The sequence below is a fragment of the Gracilinanus agilis genome, chromosome 3 (genome assembly GCF_016433145.1).
Source record: "Gracilinanus agilis isolate LMUSP501 chromosome 3, AgileGrace, whole genome shotgun sequence".
Classification (NCBI taxonomy): domain Eukaryota; kingdom Metazoa; phylum Chordata; class Mammalia; order Didelphimorphia; family Didelphidae; genus Gracilinanus; species Gracilinanus agilis.
This window is the reverse complement of record NC_058132.1, coordinates 125773546-125787057: the sequence shown is the minus strand read 5'-3', so window position 1 is coordinate 125787057 and position 13512 is coordinate 125773546. Positions and strand designations below refer to the sequence as shown.

The 13512-nt window shown below is 35.7% G+C and overlaps 1 protein-coding gene across 1 annotated transcript in view; it reads right to left on the bottom strand.

Annotated features, from left to right (window-relative positions):
* The window catches only part of LHFPL6 (LHFPL tetraspan subfamily member 6), a 267595-nt gene extending 254453 nt beyond the window's left edge, over positions 1-13142 (bottom strand). The window contains exon 1 of the mRNA XM_044668249.1: positions 12643-13142. Within this exon, the coding sequence (XP_044524184.1) occupies positions 12643-13027 (385 nt within the window). The 5' untranslated portion in view covers positions 13028-13142. The remainder of the gene's footprint in view (positions 1-12642) is intronic.
* Positions 13143-13512: the final 370 nt, after the last annotated feature.

Genomic DNA, 13512 nt, shown 5'->3' with positions numbered 1-13512 from the left:
GAGGGGCAGGGCATGCTGTCTGGGGGGAGGGGAACAACACTCTTTCTCTAAAAGGTTCACCATCACTGACTTAGATTATAAACAGTATACTGCTTAGACTATAAATATATAAATATGAATAAATATAAACTTAACAAAAATAAATAAATATAAATGTAGGCTATTAATAAGGAAACAGTATAGTGAAATTCAAAGGGCAGTGGAATTGGAAAAAAAAGTAAATAGAGTCCAAATCTGTTTTCCTATCTTGTGTGATATTGGGCAAATTACTTCCCCTCTCTAGGACTCATTTTTCTCACCTATAAAATTTGGAGGTTAGACTAGATGACTTTTATAATCCCTTCTGTGTCTAAATCTATTATCTTTGGTCTGTTTATCTATTTTTATTATATCTTATCATTTTATTATATCATTTTGCTAACCTAACGTATAACCATCTATCACCTCTAAAAAGAGAACTAAATTCTTAGCTTTGTTTCAGATACCATTCCCTTGGAATTATCTTTTACATTAACAAAGGATTATTAGAAGGTATCATAATAAAAGAATATTTGCACTGGGACAACTCAACCTTCACACAATAAAGAAAAGGTCAAATTGTTCCATTAAAACAAAAAAATGACAGCATGTTTGTTCTTCCCCAGATGCTTTGGCATTGTCCCCAGGTGCCTGCATCATGCTACACATGCCTATTCATGCTCTCCTGTATGTGTATTTCTGATCAACAGACTAAATCCCATTACTACATATATGAGGGAGGAGGAACAAAAGGACTTAAATGTTTTACATTTTAAATGAAAATGTATTGTAATCATTAAATAAATTATTATTAACAATGAAGAAATATTGACCTGAAATATTTGCATTTCACCTTATGAAGCTGGGAAAAAAAAAACAGAATTAAGAGTGTGGGCTGTTATTCACAACACAAAGCTGAGAATCTAATATGTCCTCTTTTTTAAATTTTTGAGCCATTATTAACCAATGAATTCATCATAGTTCAGTCACTACCTCAATCTTAGATGCAGTATTACTTTCAACTGATAGGTAGCAGAATGGATAGCATACCAGACTTGGGAGTGAAGAAGACCTGAATTCAAATCCTGCCTCAGACATTTGTTAGCCAGGAAAACCTGAGCAAGTCACTTAATCTCTCTCAGTCTCAGGTGTCTCATCTGTAAAATGGGAATAATAATAGCACTTATTTCAAAAAGGTCTTGTGGAGATAAAATGAGGTAACTTGTAAATCACTTTGCAAATCTTAAATCAATATATGAATGCTACCTATCATTATTATTCAATCAATAGTCTGTTAATCAAGCAAGCTTTCAATAAATATTTATTAAGTTTCTACTATGTGCCAGGCACTGTGCTAAACTCTGGGGATACTAAAAGATTAAAACTGATTAACCTTCATGATGTTTCAAAAATGAGCCATCTTTAGACTATTTAGGTCGACTTAGAATATAAATAGCTTCATAAGGAAACAGAAGGGATACTAAAATATGTAAAAGACAGTCCCTGCCTTCAAGAAGTTAACAATCTAAAGAGAGAGACAACATGCAAACAAATATATATAAAGCAAATTATATATAGGCCAATTAAAAGATAAATAAAAAGATAATTAAATTTAAAAAAAAAGAAAAGAAAAAATAATGCAATTTAAAAGGATAAGAGAAGGCTTCCTATAGAAGGTGGGATTTTACTTGAGATTTAAACAAAGCCAAAGAGTTTAGTAGTTGGAGCAGAGGAAGAAGAACACTCCAGGCATTGAGAATGACCAAAGAAAATGGCAAAAGCCAAAATATGAAGTGTTATTTCATGCAATAGCCCGGAAGACCAGTGTCACTGGATCCAAGGAGCCCCTACCATGTTCTGCGCTCTGCTAAATTCTGGGGATACAAAAAAAAAAGATAAAAATTGCTCCCTGCTCCCATGTAGCTCACAGACCAATTGGTGAGACAACCTGCAAACAACTATATATACAAACAAGAAAAAAGGAGGATAAATTGGAAATAACTGATAGAAAGTACTAGTGGGGGGGGGGGCGAGAATCAAGAAAGCTTGACTGTAAGAGGTGGATGTTCTGAGAGGTCTTGAAGGGAAACAAGAGATGAGGAGGGAGACAATTCCAGGCATGGAAGACAGTCAATGAAAATGCCCAGTCTGGAGATGGAGTGTCATACATAAGGAGCAGTTTACAGATGTCTGAATGGTAAACATCTGCAAAATGAGAACATCTGCCATTTCCCCAACTGAAGTGAGCTGAAGACTAGTAAGGTAATGAGTAAAGCACTTTGTACTCCTCAGAGACCAGCAACATCTAGTTAATAAAATTACTGTACCACAGGGCATTCCTCTGCCACTCAGACAAATTACAAATAACTTGTACAGTACAACAGCCAGACAGAGGTGGAAAGACGGGAGGGGAGGGGGAGAAGAGATATCAAGTATCCACAATCCAACAATGACAGTTTTGTTCAGTCTGCAATTTTTTAAAATGTATCTTGAGATAATATAGAGCGACCTTTTAGATCTACCAATAGGGCATGTGCTCTAAGTCGAGTTTTTTTTTTTTTCAAGAATCAGCTATGAATTTCCACTCATCATTTTCTTAATGCTCCCCAAGCACAAACTTGTGGGATTGACTGACCAACACTGTACCATGGAACAAAGCATTTTTTTTAATAACCTAGAAAGAGAGGTAGTATCATGCAGTAGAAAGAATTATTAAATCTAAAAATCACTGGGATTAAATCAAGCAACCAACAATTTGTGCAAGTCCTGGAGATAACAAATACAAAGGGGAAAACAGTCTTCTCAAATGCTGCTAACTGGTGGCAGGCAACACAAGGAAAGACATTAAAAATCAAAAGAATCTCTCTTCTTGCTTTTGCTTAGAAAAAGCCAATTGAAATGATCATAGGAAATCAGGGTCTTACCAAAATCAGTCTGAAGAATTCAAAGGGGAAATTCTCACAAATGTGACATTTAAATTTGCTGCGAGGAAATTCTTAGATTCAATAAATAATTCCCTATGATAAGGGAATATGAAAGATAACAAAAGTAATAGTATTTATTATATAACATATAGGGGGCCAGCCTCTATATGGTTTTGGGGTCCTGAGTGGCATTGGTGACTTAGGATTGTTAAGGCAGGAGAAAGAAAATGAGAACAACCAGACTAGTGGTTAGCCCATGTTGCTCTAACGCTATGGGATTTGGACTTTATTTTATACTGGTTTCAAACAAAGAACACAAAGAAAGAGTCACAGCTGCGAAGGGGTTACAAATCATACACAATCCATTAAAGTCTAAAAAGTAGAGATATGGGTGCAAGGACAAGGGATAAATTCCAACCACCAATTAGTAGGGGTTTAATTCTGGGAGCAGAAATAAATTTCATGGAGATGTTTACTAATAGTGTTCTGCCTTGATTTACAGATCTGCACCTGGTCAGATAGTCTGGACTAAATTGTCTGGCTCCAGTCCTTATCTAAGTAATATATATTTTTAGGGTTCAGGCTTCTTAATTATCAAGGAGAGAAATTGTTAACTCAGTAGCTTCTGGTCTGGTTATGGACCCAAAGCTTTCCAATAAGTCTATAATGTTTTTCCAATAAGAAAAGGTATGGATCATAAGAGGTGTCAAAAGAGGGGTCTCAGATTTTTATCTATTCTCTTATTGGCTTCCCACAATAACATATATCATATTTGCTATATTGATATATAGTGATATAATTTATAAATATGTTATGTGTATATTATTATAAATTATAAATATGTACAATGTTATTTTATGATATATTATGATATATCATCATATATTATATACATTATAAAATTATTATATATTATACATCTATAATATGTTCTATGCCTATAATGTATTCTATTATATATCTATAATATATATTATGTTCCTATAATATATATAAAATATAAATATATATAGTTATAAAATTATGAAAATTAATATTTTAAGATTTGCCAAGTATCTTATATACATTACTTCATTTAAACCTCATGAGAACTTAGAAAAAGAAAAATAGCATGGCTATATGAATCACTATTTTATAGATGAGGAACTGGGGCACATATAGGTTAAATGTCTTGCTTCTAATCACATAGTTAATAAATGTCTGACACTACGATTCCAACTGAATCCCAACTGAAGTATTTCTGATTCTAAGTCCTGCACTCTGCCTATGAGGTCACAGACTAAATTTTTTATTCTAACATTTTCTTGACTTGATTCTTTTTTTCTTTGGGGTAGATTTATTTTTGCTTCTCTGAAAGTAAAAACCTGTGGTGTGAAAAGGAGAATGACTGCATAAAAATGAATAGAAACTGTGATTTCATATTTAAAGGGAACTCGAGTGAAGAAATTCCCTCTTCCAAAGCAGGTGATCATCATTTTAGCAACTAAGAGCACACTGACAGGGTAAGTGACTTGCAGAGAATATGGCTTCCAATATGTGTCAGAGGCAAGATTTGAACTCCTGTCTTTCTAGCTTTAAAGCCAGTTCTCTAGGCATTATTCCAGGAGGCCACTTTAATATGGCTCAAAAGAATAAAGGGCTCAGGGCTGATTCTAAGTTGAAAAGGACTGAGTAAAACCATCTTGTCCCTACAGGCTGAAGGAATCATAAGGCAAATGTGTTATCATTTACATGCCAGCGACAAATAGTCCTCCAATGTGATGGAATGCAACTACTGTAGAAATCACTGTTGGGAAAACCCCTTCTGACAGTCCCCATAGCAGCTGTGGGAATCAGAATCATGCAGACTTGAAGCCTTGAAAGAAACTATAGCTTCCAAGAGGCAGAGATAAAAAGGGAGAGCATTCCAAGCAAAGAGGACAGCCAGGGCAAAGGCATGGAAACAGGAAATGGACTGTTGTGTCTAAAGAACAGAGAGAAAGTCAGTTTAGCTGGATCACAGAGAATATGGGGACCAGGCTGGGAAAGCCAAACAGGGAAGCAATAAGGAATTGATCCTAGAAGTAATAAGGAATCGCAGCATGGTCAGACATACATTTCAAGAAATTGACTTTAGTCGTTAATATATTCAACACAAATGCATTTAAAGATTTTTCTCATAATAATTTTAGGTGGTAAAGCAGGTATATGTGTTGGTAATAGATAGCATTTATAGGGCACTTTACAAAGCACTATCCTCACAACACCTCTGAGAGGCAAATACTGTTACTATTTTTATTTGACAAATGAGGAAACGGAGAAGAAAAAGGCTAAATGATTTATCCAGGGTCCCACAGCTGGTAAGTATATGAAGCTAGTTTTGAACCAAAGTTTTACTAATTCTAAGTCCAACACAAGAGTATTATAACCAAGAGATCATCTATTACATGTAACAGAGGGAAACTATTTTTAATTTTTATTTATTCATTAATTTTTATTTTATTCCTAATTATACATAATAATAATTTTCAACATACATTTTGCAAAATTATAAGATCTAAAATGTCTCCCTCATTCTCTTCCCTCCCACCTCTCTAAGATGATAAATAATTTGATCTGTTATACATGTATTGTCACACAAAACATACTTCCATGTTGGCCAATGTTATAAGAGAATTCTCATAAAACCCAAAACACCTCCAAAAAAACATAAATAAACTAATGTGGAAAACAGTATGTTTTTATTTTCATCTTACTACAACAGTTCTTTTTCTAGAAGTAGATGGCATTGCCATAAATCCTTCAAAATTGTTACAGATCATTGTATTGCTGAGAGAAGCTAAGTCATTCCTAGTTGATCGTCATGCTATATTGCTATTACTGTGTACAATGGTCTCCCAGTTCTGCTTGTAAGTTTTTTTTAAAGAGATCATCTATTTCCAGCAATAATAATATCCAAAATTGTATTCATGCCTTCTATATCTTCCTATCTTTCAAGTAATTTGTGAATCAATTCCTTAATGCTCTCACAATTGTGTTGCCTCTAGCAGGGATCTTGTCTGTGTATAGTTGGTCTAATTCAACCATTTTCATCTTTGTCCTAGTCAGTGTCATTGTGTAAAAGCACACCCTGAACTTAGATGTTAAAGTCCAAGTATGGTTTTTCTACCTTCTTGGAAAATGAAAAAGAAATTATTATAAAAATTATTTGCTGAACTTCTCCATTTTTCTTCTGTTTGGTGCCCATTCACTTTCACCCTTAAATATTCTCCAGATTACTTTGGTTAGTCAAATCATAGCTCTCCATAATAAACAATAAAAGAGCCTTATATGTAATAATTCACCTAACAGTATTACAGGAGAAGGGTTCTACAGTATATAATGTTTATATATTAAATTAAATTCTAGTATCTATACTTTCAAATAGTGTGGTTGGTTGCAAAGGTCAACAAATAACTAACTTTTAATGCTAAGGTTTAGAAAACACACTTTGGAAATGCCGGTCTATATGAAGAATAGTGTAGGGTGGCAACAGTCATTTTCAAACATCATCAAAGTACATTATCATGTGCTAACACATGTTAAAAATCTGATGCTTTGAGGGGTTAATTAAAGTTCACCAAACACCATTTCCACCTTCAAGGAATTTACCTCTCAAAGAGACGTCAAAAGTACATAAGGGAAGGAAATAAGCATTTTTCAAGTACTTACTTCTTTGTGTTAGGCTCTGTCTTTATAAATATTTTCTCATTTGATGCTCACAACTCTGGGAGGTTGCTATTTTTAGCCCTATCTTACACTGCAGGAAACTGAGGGAGAGTGAACTTAAGTGACTTGTCCAGGATCACATAAATAAAAGTGTCAGAGACTAAATATGAATTTATCTTCCTGATTCCTGAGTAAAGTACACGTTCTTAGGTTTTATAGAAGTCTAAATTTGTTGACCTAAAACCCCCGCTGTCCTTCCCCTACAATGATCATCATTCCAATCCACTCTTTGTGAGACTTGGGCTTGAGCCACTTTTTCTAGCCCCAGCGCTAGGTAATATGGACTTTTCCACAATCTCACCTATGATTCCCATAGTTACTAAAGCCATAATCTGTGACTGTGAACAGAAGTTTTCTCTTTTGTGAAGCAAACTAGCCTAGAAATTCAGGTTTGCAAAACCTGAGAGTAAATTACTAAGGGAAAATGTGTAGTCGCCTTCCCTGGAAATCTTTAAGACCAGGAGAGATTCTCATCAGTCTGAAGTGGTTTAAGTGTAATCCTTCCTAGAGGCAAGAGCACAGGCTCAGAGTCTCTTCTTGCCTTAATTATTCTGTTATTCCAAGACAGAAGTGACTGATGTGGGTCGACACCACTCTGACCTACAGGATTCAAGGATGGAAGTGTCAGCATCTCCTTCAGCCTTCTTTCTTGCAATGTGGCTCATTCTTTCCAAATGTAAAACTAGATCAAAATCTTATTTCTAGGCTCTTCATTTACAGCTTCTCAAGACTGGTACAGAGATTCTTGTTATCATAAGACTGACATTTCAGATCATATGCCAGGAGGTGGATGGAAAATAAGAGAGTATGACACTAGAACAAAAAGTCAGGTTAAGAGAAATTCATTTGTGTTTATTAAGTGCTTGCCATGTGCCAGGCATTGTGCTAGGCACTGGAAATATACAGAGGCAAAAACAGTCCCTGCCCTCAAGGAGCTCATATTCTGATGGAAAAAGACACAATGCAAACAACTCTTACATACATATTGGTCTGATTCCCCAGAAAATAGTAACTGGTACAACAACTATAGAGGTAGGCTTAGATCTGGCTCAGTCAGTGTGCTACAGTTAGGATGCCAGTTCTAAAATATGAGAAACTTTTCATCCATTTCCTCTTTCAATATAGTCTGCAACATACTACAGTGACAAAATCACTTTCATTGTCCCTCCTTTGATCCTTTCCCCATTGTTCCATCTGGATAGTTTCTCAAGAAAATACCTTTTTAATAAACAATTCTTCCCTTCCCCTCAAGACACACATTTTACCTACTTTCTTTCTTATGAATATAAAATATACCTTTTTTAGAAATAAATAAATAAAATATATGAGGGATTGAATTGCTTGTCAACTCTGGGAGGGGAGAGGGAAGAAGGAAGGGAGACAACATGAAGCATATAACTTTGGAAAACATGTTTAATTTGTTATTAAAATAAGATAAAGATAATAAGTAAAAAAAAAATAGAATAAAATATGTGAGGCATCCAAATGAAAATAGCTCTTGTGTGCTCATAACATAATTGAATGCACAAGAAATGGCATTCTTCTCACTGGATTCTGGTCCTTTCTTTAACTAAGTTCTGAAATCTGGCAAGCAGCAGTAAACTCTTCTGAATGCAAATCATCTCATAAATAGCTATACTATTGCTCACTTGGCCTTCAGGTTATCTATCCACTTTCTGCCTATAACCAAAGCAGTCTTATGTAGTGGTGGAGCACTGTATGATTTGAGAGATACTGGAAAATCTCTGCTTACTGTCCAGTTACTAAGCATGCTTCATGCTTCTAATTCCCACCATTTACAAATGATTCAATTGAACACACATTTATTAGTATCTTCCATCTCAGATCACAGATTTTCTCATTGGAAGGTCCCATAAAAGTCATCAAGTCCAAACCCATTCATTTTACAGTGGAAAAAACTGAGGCCCAGGAAATTTTATTAATTTAACCAAAATTGCACAGGTGGAAGAACCAAAGTCAGAAGCCCTATCACCCAGATGTTTTGTTTTGAGATATTCTGCTAGTCCTTAAATTAAGGAATTATTTCCAAATGGCTACTGATATTCTTTATCCAAATTACCCAGAAGTGATAGGTATTATTATTATTATTATTATCATTATTATTATTATTATTGGTCTGGCTCACTGATTTCATTGATATGATGAATTCTCTATGTAGGGGCTCCCAAAACCCATGGAAAATAATAACTCCCTTGTAATTTAGGTTCAGAGAAGTGTCTACGTTATGAAAAAGTTAAATAACTTGCTTGGAGAAATTAAATGACCTGCTCATGTTAATAATAATATAGTGCTTATTTAATTTATATAATGCTTTATCATAAAATACTTTGATGCACCTGTCTTTTATTTTTTATTTTTTTATATCTTTTTTTTAAACCCTTAACTTCTGTGTATTGGCTCATAGGTGGAAGAGTGGTAAGGGTGGGCAATGGGGGTCAAGTGACTTGCCCAGGGTCACACAGCTGGGAAGTGTCTGAGGCCGGATTTGAACCTAGGACCTCCTGTCTCTAGGCCTGGTTCTCAAGCCACTGAGCTACCCAGCTGCCCCCTGCACCTTTCTTTTATACATGTACCATGACATGTACATGACTCCGCAACAACACTGTGAAATAAGCTGAAAGGGTTTAAGTGACTTGGTAAGATCACGCAGCTAGTAATTGGCTGAGGTGAGATTTAAATATAGATCTTCCTAAAACCTAACATTCTATCCACTGCTAAACCTAGTTGCCTCAACAGAATTACTAGATATCGGAGGCAGGATTTGAAACCAGAACTTCCTAAGTCCAAGGTGAGCCTTCTACACTCTACACTACCTTTCAATTAATATCCTTCCTGATATTGACTAATTAATCATATTAGTTACCATTCATTTAATAAAGAACAAGATTTTAATGAAGTAATACTCTAGACCTCTATATTTTGATTTTGGGGCAAAAAGCAGACTTTAAAGGATAGGGAGAGTTGAGTGTGGAGGATAGGCCAACATGAGTGCCAGTGACCACAGGAAAAGTTTCTGCTTTAACAGGTGGCAAACTTCAGTGCATTTACTCTCTCTCCAATAATTCTATTTTAACCTTTAACCTTCCAAAACCGGACAATTTTGATTTTAGGCTGAAGCTTTGTCCTTTATCTTATTCTCACTTTTGTAAAGCTTATTCCCTGGCATTACACCATCTGGGCCAAGTCTCTACACAGCAGGCAGAGCTGTTAAGCAGAAATGGTTCTGTCTAGTGAAATTCACTTGCTTCCTGCTGTCTAAGTAAATCTTGGGTTTACCTAACTCTAGGTAAATACGACCCTTCTGGGCAAACCAGTTTAATAAGAAAATCTGCTTTCAGCATCGCATTCCCTGAATAGACTGCATCCCCAAAGCTTTACATCCACAGGTTTTAATAATGTTAGTTTAACATGGGGCATAGTCTTCATAAACCTCTCATTCAGATCCTTCTCTCTTCCCCCTCCCTCAATTCCCCCATGTTTTCCATATTCATGAAATGAAATCACTCACATTAGTCTTTCTGAACAGAAAGACTCAATAATCAACAAACAATAGGTTGAAGACTCTTTAAACAGTCTTTTTGCTTGGTCTCTCATTTTAGGAGAATATTGTGATGATCACTCTACAGAGAACAGTTTTATCATCTTTATTATATTTCAGAATGTTAAAAAAAAAAAAAAAAAAAAACAGAAAGGCTGAACTTACTGTTATCAGTGACAACCCTGGGTCTACCTAATTGTGCCCTCAAGAGGATAGAATCAGAATAACGCTCACATACTCTTAGGATTGGATTCAGAAATCATTAAGAGCCATAACACAGATTGCATCTTCAGTAGTAGATGTATTGCAGGAGAATCAACTCTTTAGGGCACATTACACCTTCAGTTAAATGTCAGTCACCCTTATCAGTCAGAGTTCAAACAAAAGGAAATCACAAAGAGGAAAATGTAGTTTGGGTTTTTTTTTTTTTTTAAGTTCACAGTGGATTTCTATCTTGTATTTTCTGAAAATGGTAATGTTTGGCTGGCCATGTTCTGGATCTATGTAAATTTAAAAAGGAGTAAGTATGTGAGCATTTCATGGGCTGGATTCACATACTACTGTCTCTCATAGTTGTATACACTTAAAGATAATCAATGAAAGCTGATTTCTCCTTGTAAGCAATTTCCTATACTGCCAGGAAAAGTAACAGTCCCTGCACTAATGAAGAAGAAACAGAAAGCAATATTTAACAGTAAAAAAGAAAAGTGAATATCTAGTTATGATTCTCTACCTAGTTAGCTGCCAAAATCAATCAAGCTTTATGAGTGGAGAAAAAGAACGTGTTCCCAATTATTTCAGGTCTCCAAAAATGTGACAACAATACCCAAGCTTAAATAATTAATACTTCTATCTCTACCTTGTGAAACAACTTTGTTAAAAAGAAACCCCCTCTTTGTTCACACGCTAAATTGAATCTTGAAAAGAAGAAACAACAATTTACCACTTGCCCACATTCCCTCATCATCCAGGAGAACAGATAAAAATCAGAAATTTAGCATACACACAAAAAGGAGTGGAAAACATCACATTTAAAACTTTCATCTGTTTCCTAATATATATGTTTTTCTATACTGTTACTTCCAGCCTATGAAAAGAAACTCCACTCTTTCTCACAATATTACTGGGCAGTTCCACATCAGATAACCTGATTGGCTATTCTGGGAATGGGAAAGAGGACCCACGGGATAAACATTCTTGGCTTGCCTTTTCTGGGTCCACTGAGTAACTCACACCAGAACTAAGGAATTCTCTTTTACTTCTTGACAGTTACAAATATGCTCTGAAGGATTTTCCACTCTCCCTGGTTTTCTGCACTATCTATGAATGCCATATTTCCAGAGTGGACTCCAAATTGGACATAGTCAGTCAGCCTGAAGAATAGAGGTGAAAAAAAAAAAAAAAAACAGTGGAAAAACATATAATGCACAATTAAGACCATATGATCAGAGGCAGAAAACCAGCACTTTCTGAAGGAAGTTTTTCTGGTCTTTAACAATAGAAATGTCTAATATGGAAAGATCAAACCTTATTTCTATGAATATTCTTTTTCTATGGCAAGGTCTTCTAAGATCAGGTAAAATTCAAAAGCTCTAATCACTCCTCTAATATTAATTCTTCCTCCCACTGGTCAGACATATGTCTGTAACAATGTCATTAAGGCTTTTTCAATTAAACTGCTACATTAGCATAGTAAGTAGAGAGCTGATTTTGGAGTCAGGAGAACCTGAGTTCAATTCTCATTCTAACACATGATATTGACTGTGTGTCTCTAGGAAAGCAGCACTCTCAATCAACTTACTGCATATAAGTTGCAATAAAAAGTGCCAATCTACATTGTAGAAGTACTTCACCAAGAAATCAATACAACTGATGAAATCACAAGTTTACCCCACCTTTAAATGCACCATTTATTTAGAGATTAATATAAGACCAGGGTTGTTGTTTTTTTTATGTTTAATTATATCACCAACAAAAAAGTGTCACAGGGTAATGCAAACAGAGACCTCAAAAACCCATTTCATTTTCAGATGAAATCTTCATCACCAAATTTTCAGCATGTATCCTCATTGTCAAATCATGGCAAGATGATGACTGAGAATGTAAATTTTATCTTCCCTGCTCTGTTTCCAATAGAAGCCAGTGCTGTCACCCCATACAGGTGAATTTGACAGACCAATGATGCTTCATGCTTCAATGGATATGTGAAACATAAGTGCTGTTATAGAGTAATGTAGAACAATTCTAATGAATTCCTTTAATTCTGTCCTACCATATAGCCCATCTAGCTATTCAGTGGTGTCTGAACAAGAATGACAGGGACCCTAGTGGAAAAGCAACAAGAGATTATAGGAACTATCCTGAAAAGTATATAGAAAAAAAGTGTTCACTTACCCCCAAGGAACTGAATTCCTCCTGCCACCCTGCCAACTGTTCTTGAGATGAGCTCAGACACGCAGCAACCCATGAGAGCAGTCAATGCCACCAGGAGAAGAAGACCACAGCCCAGTCCGGTCACTACTGTACAGATCCTCCATTCTGCACTGGGGATACCTTGAAATGAGGCATAGCGCCCACATTCCTCCACCATCACCATCGTTTGCCGATTCTCATCATGTACTGGATATGAGCATCTCCGGAAAGTGCCAAAGGACACGGGTTTCCCCATTTGAGATCCCAAAAGCCAATAAGGCATGAAGAATCCTACACAGGAGGCAGCAGCACAGAGAAAGGAGAGCAGTGCCCAGATCACACCTGTGCATGTTAGGCTAGATGCCATGTTTTCATCCAAAAGCACTAGATGTGGCAATAAAGACCCACAGAAGACCAGAACTAAATGTTCCTGAGAATGAAGGAGAATATTGATATGTCAAAGCCTTAATTCTTTAGCTTTGGAAAATCTCTTGAATGAGGGAATCTTGAGTCTTACTGGACATCAACTTCTTTTCTTCTGTAGTAAGGATAATAATCCCTGGTGAAACAACAATGGAAGAAATAAAAGTTAGATGTTCTGAGAAAAGTGATTGCACCAACTCAGCTCATACAGTTTGAAATTCTGAACAAAATTTCAAAGTTGATTTCCATTATATACCAAGTTGAGTGAGCCTAGCTCAATGCTCTTTCATGGCTCTGTCCTCCCACAGTATCGCTCAAATTAATTCTGACAGCTATTTACTTAAAGAAATATGTTATCCATTTGCCAAGTTGGTAAATTCACTTCACGTACTGGCAATAAAACTGATACAGAAGTTTCACAGGCACTAA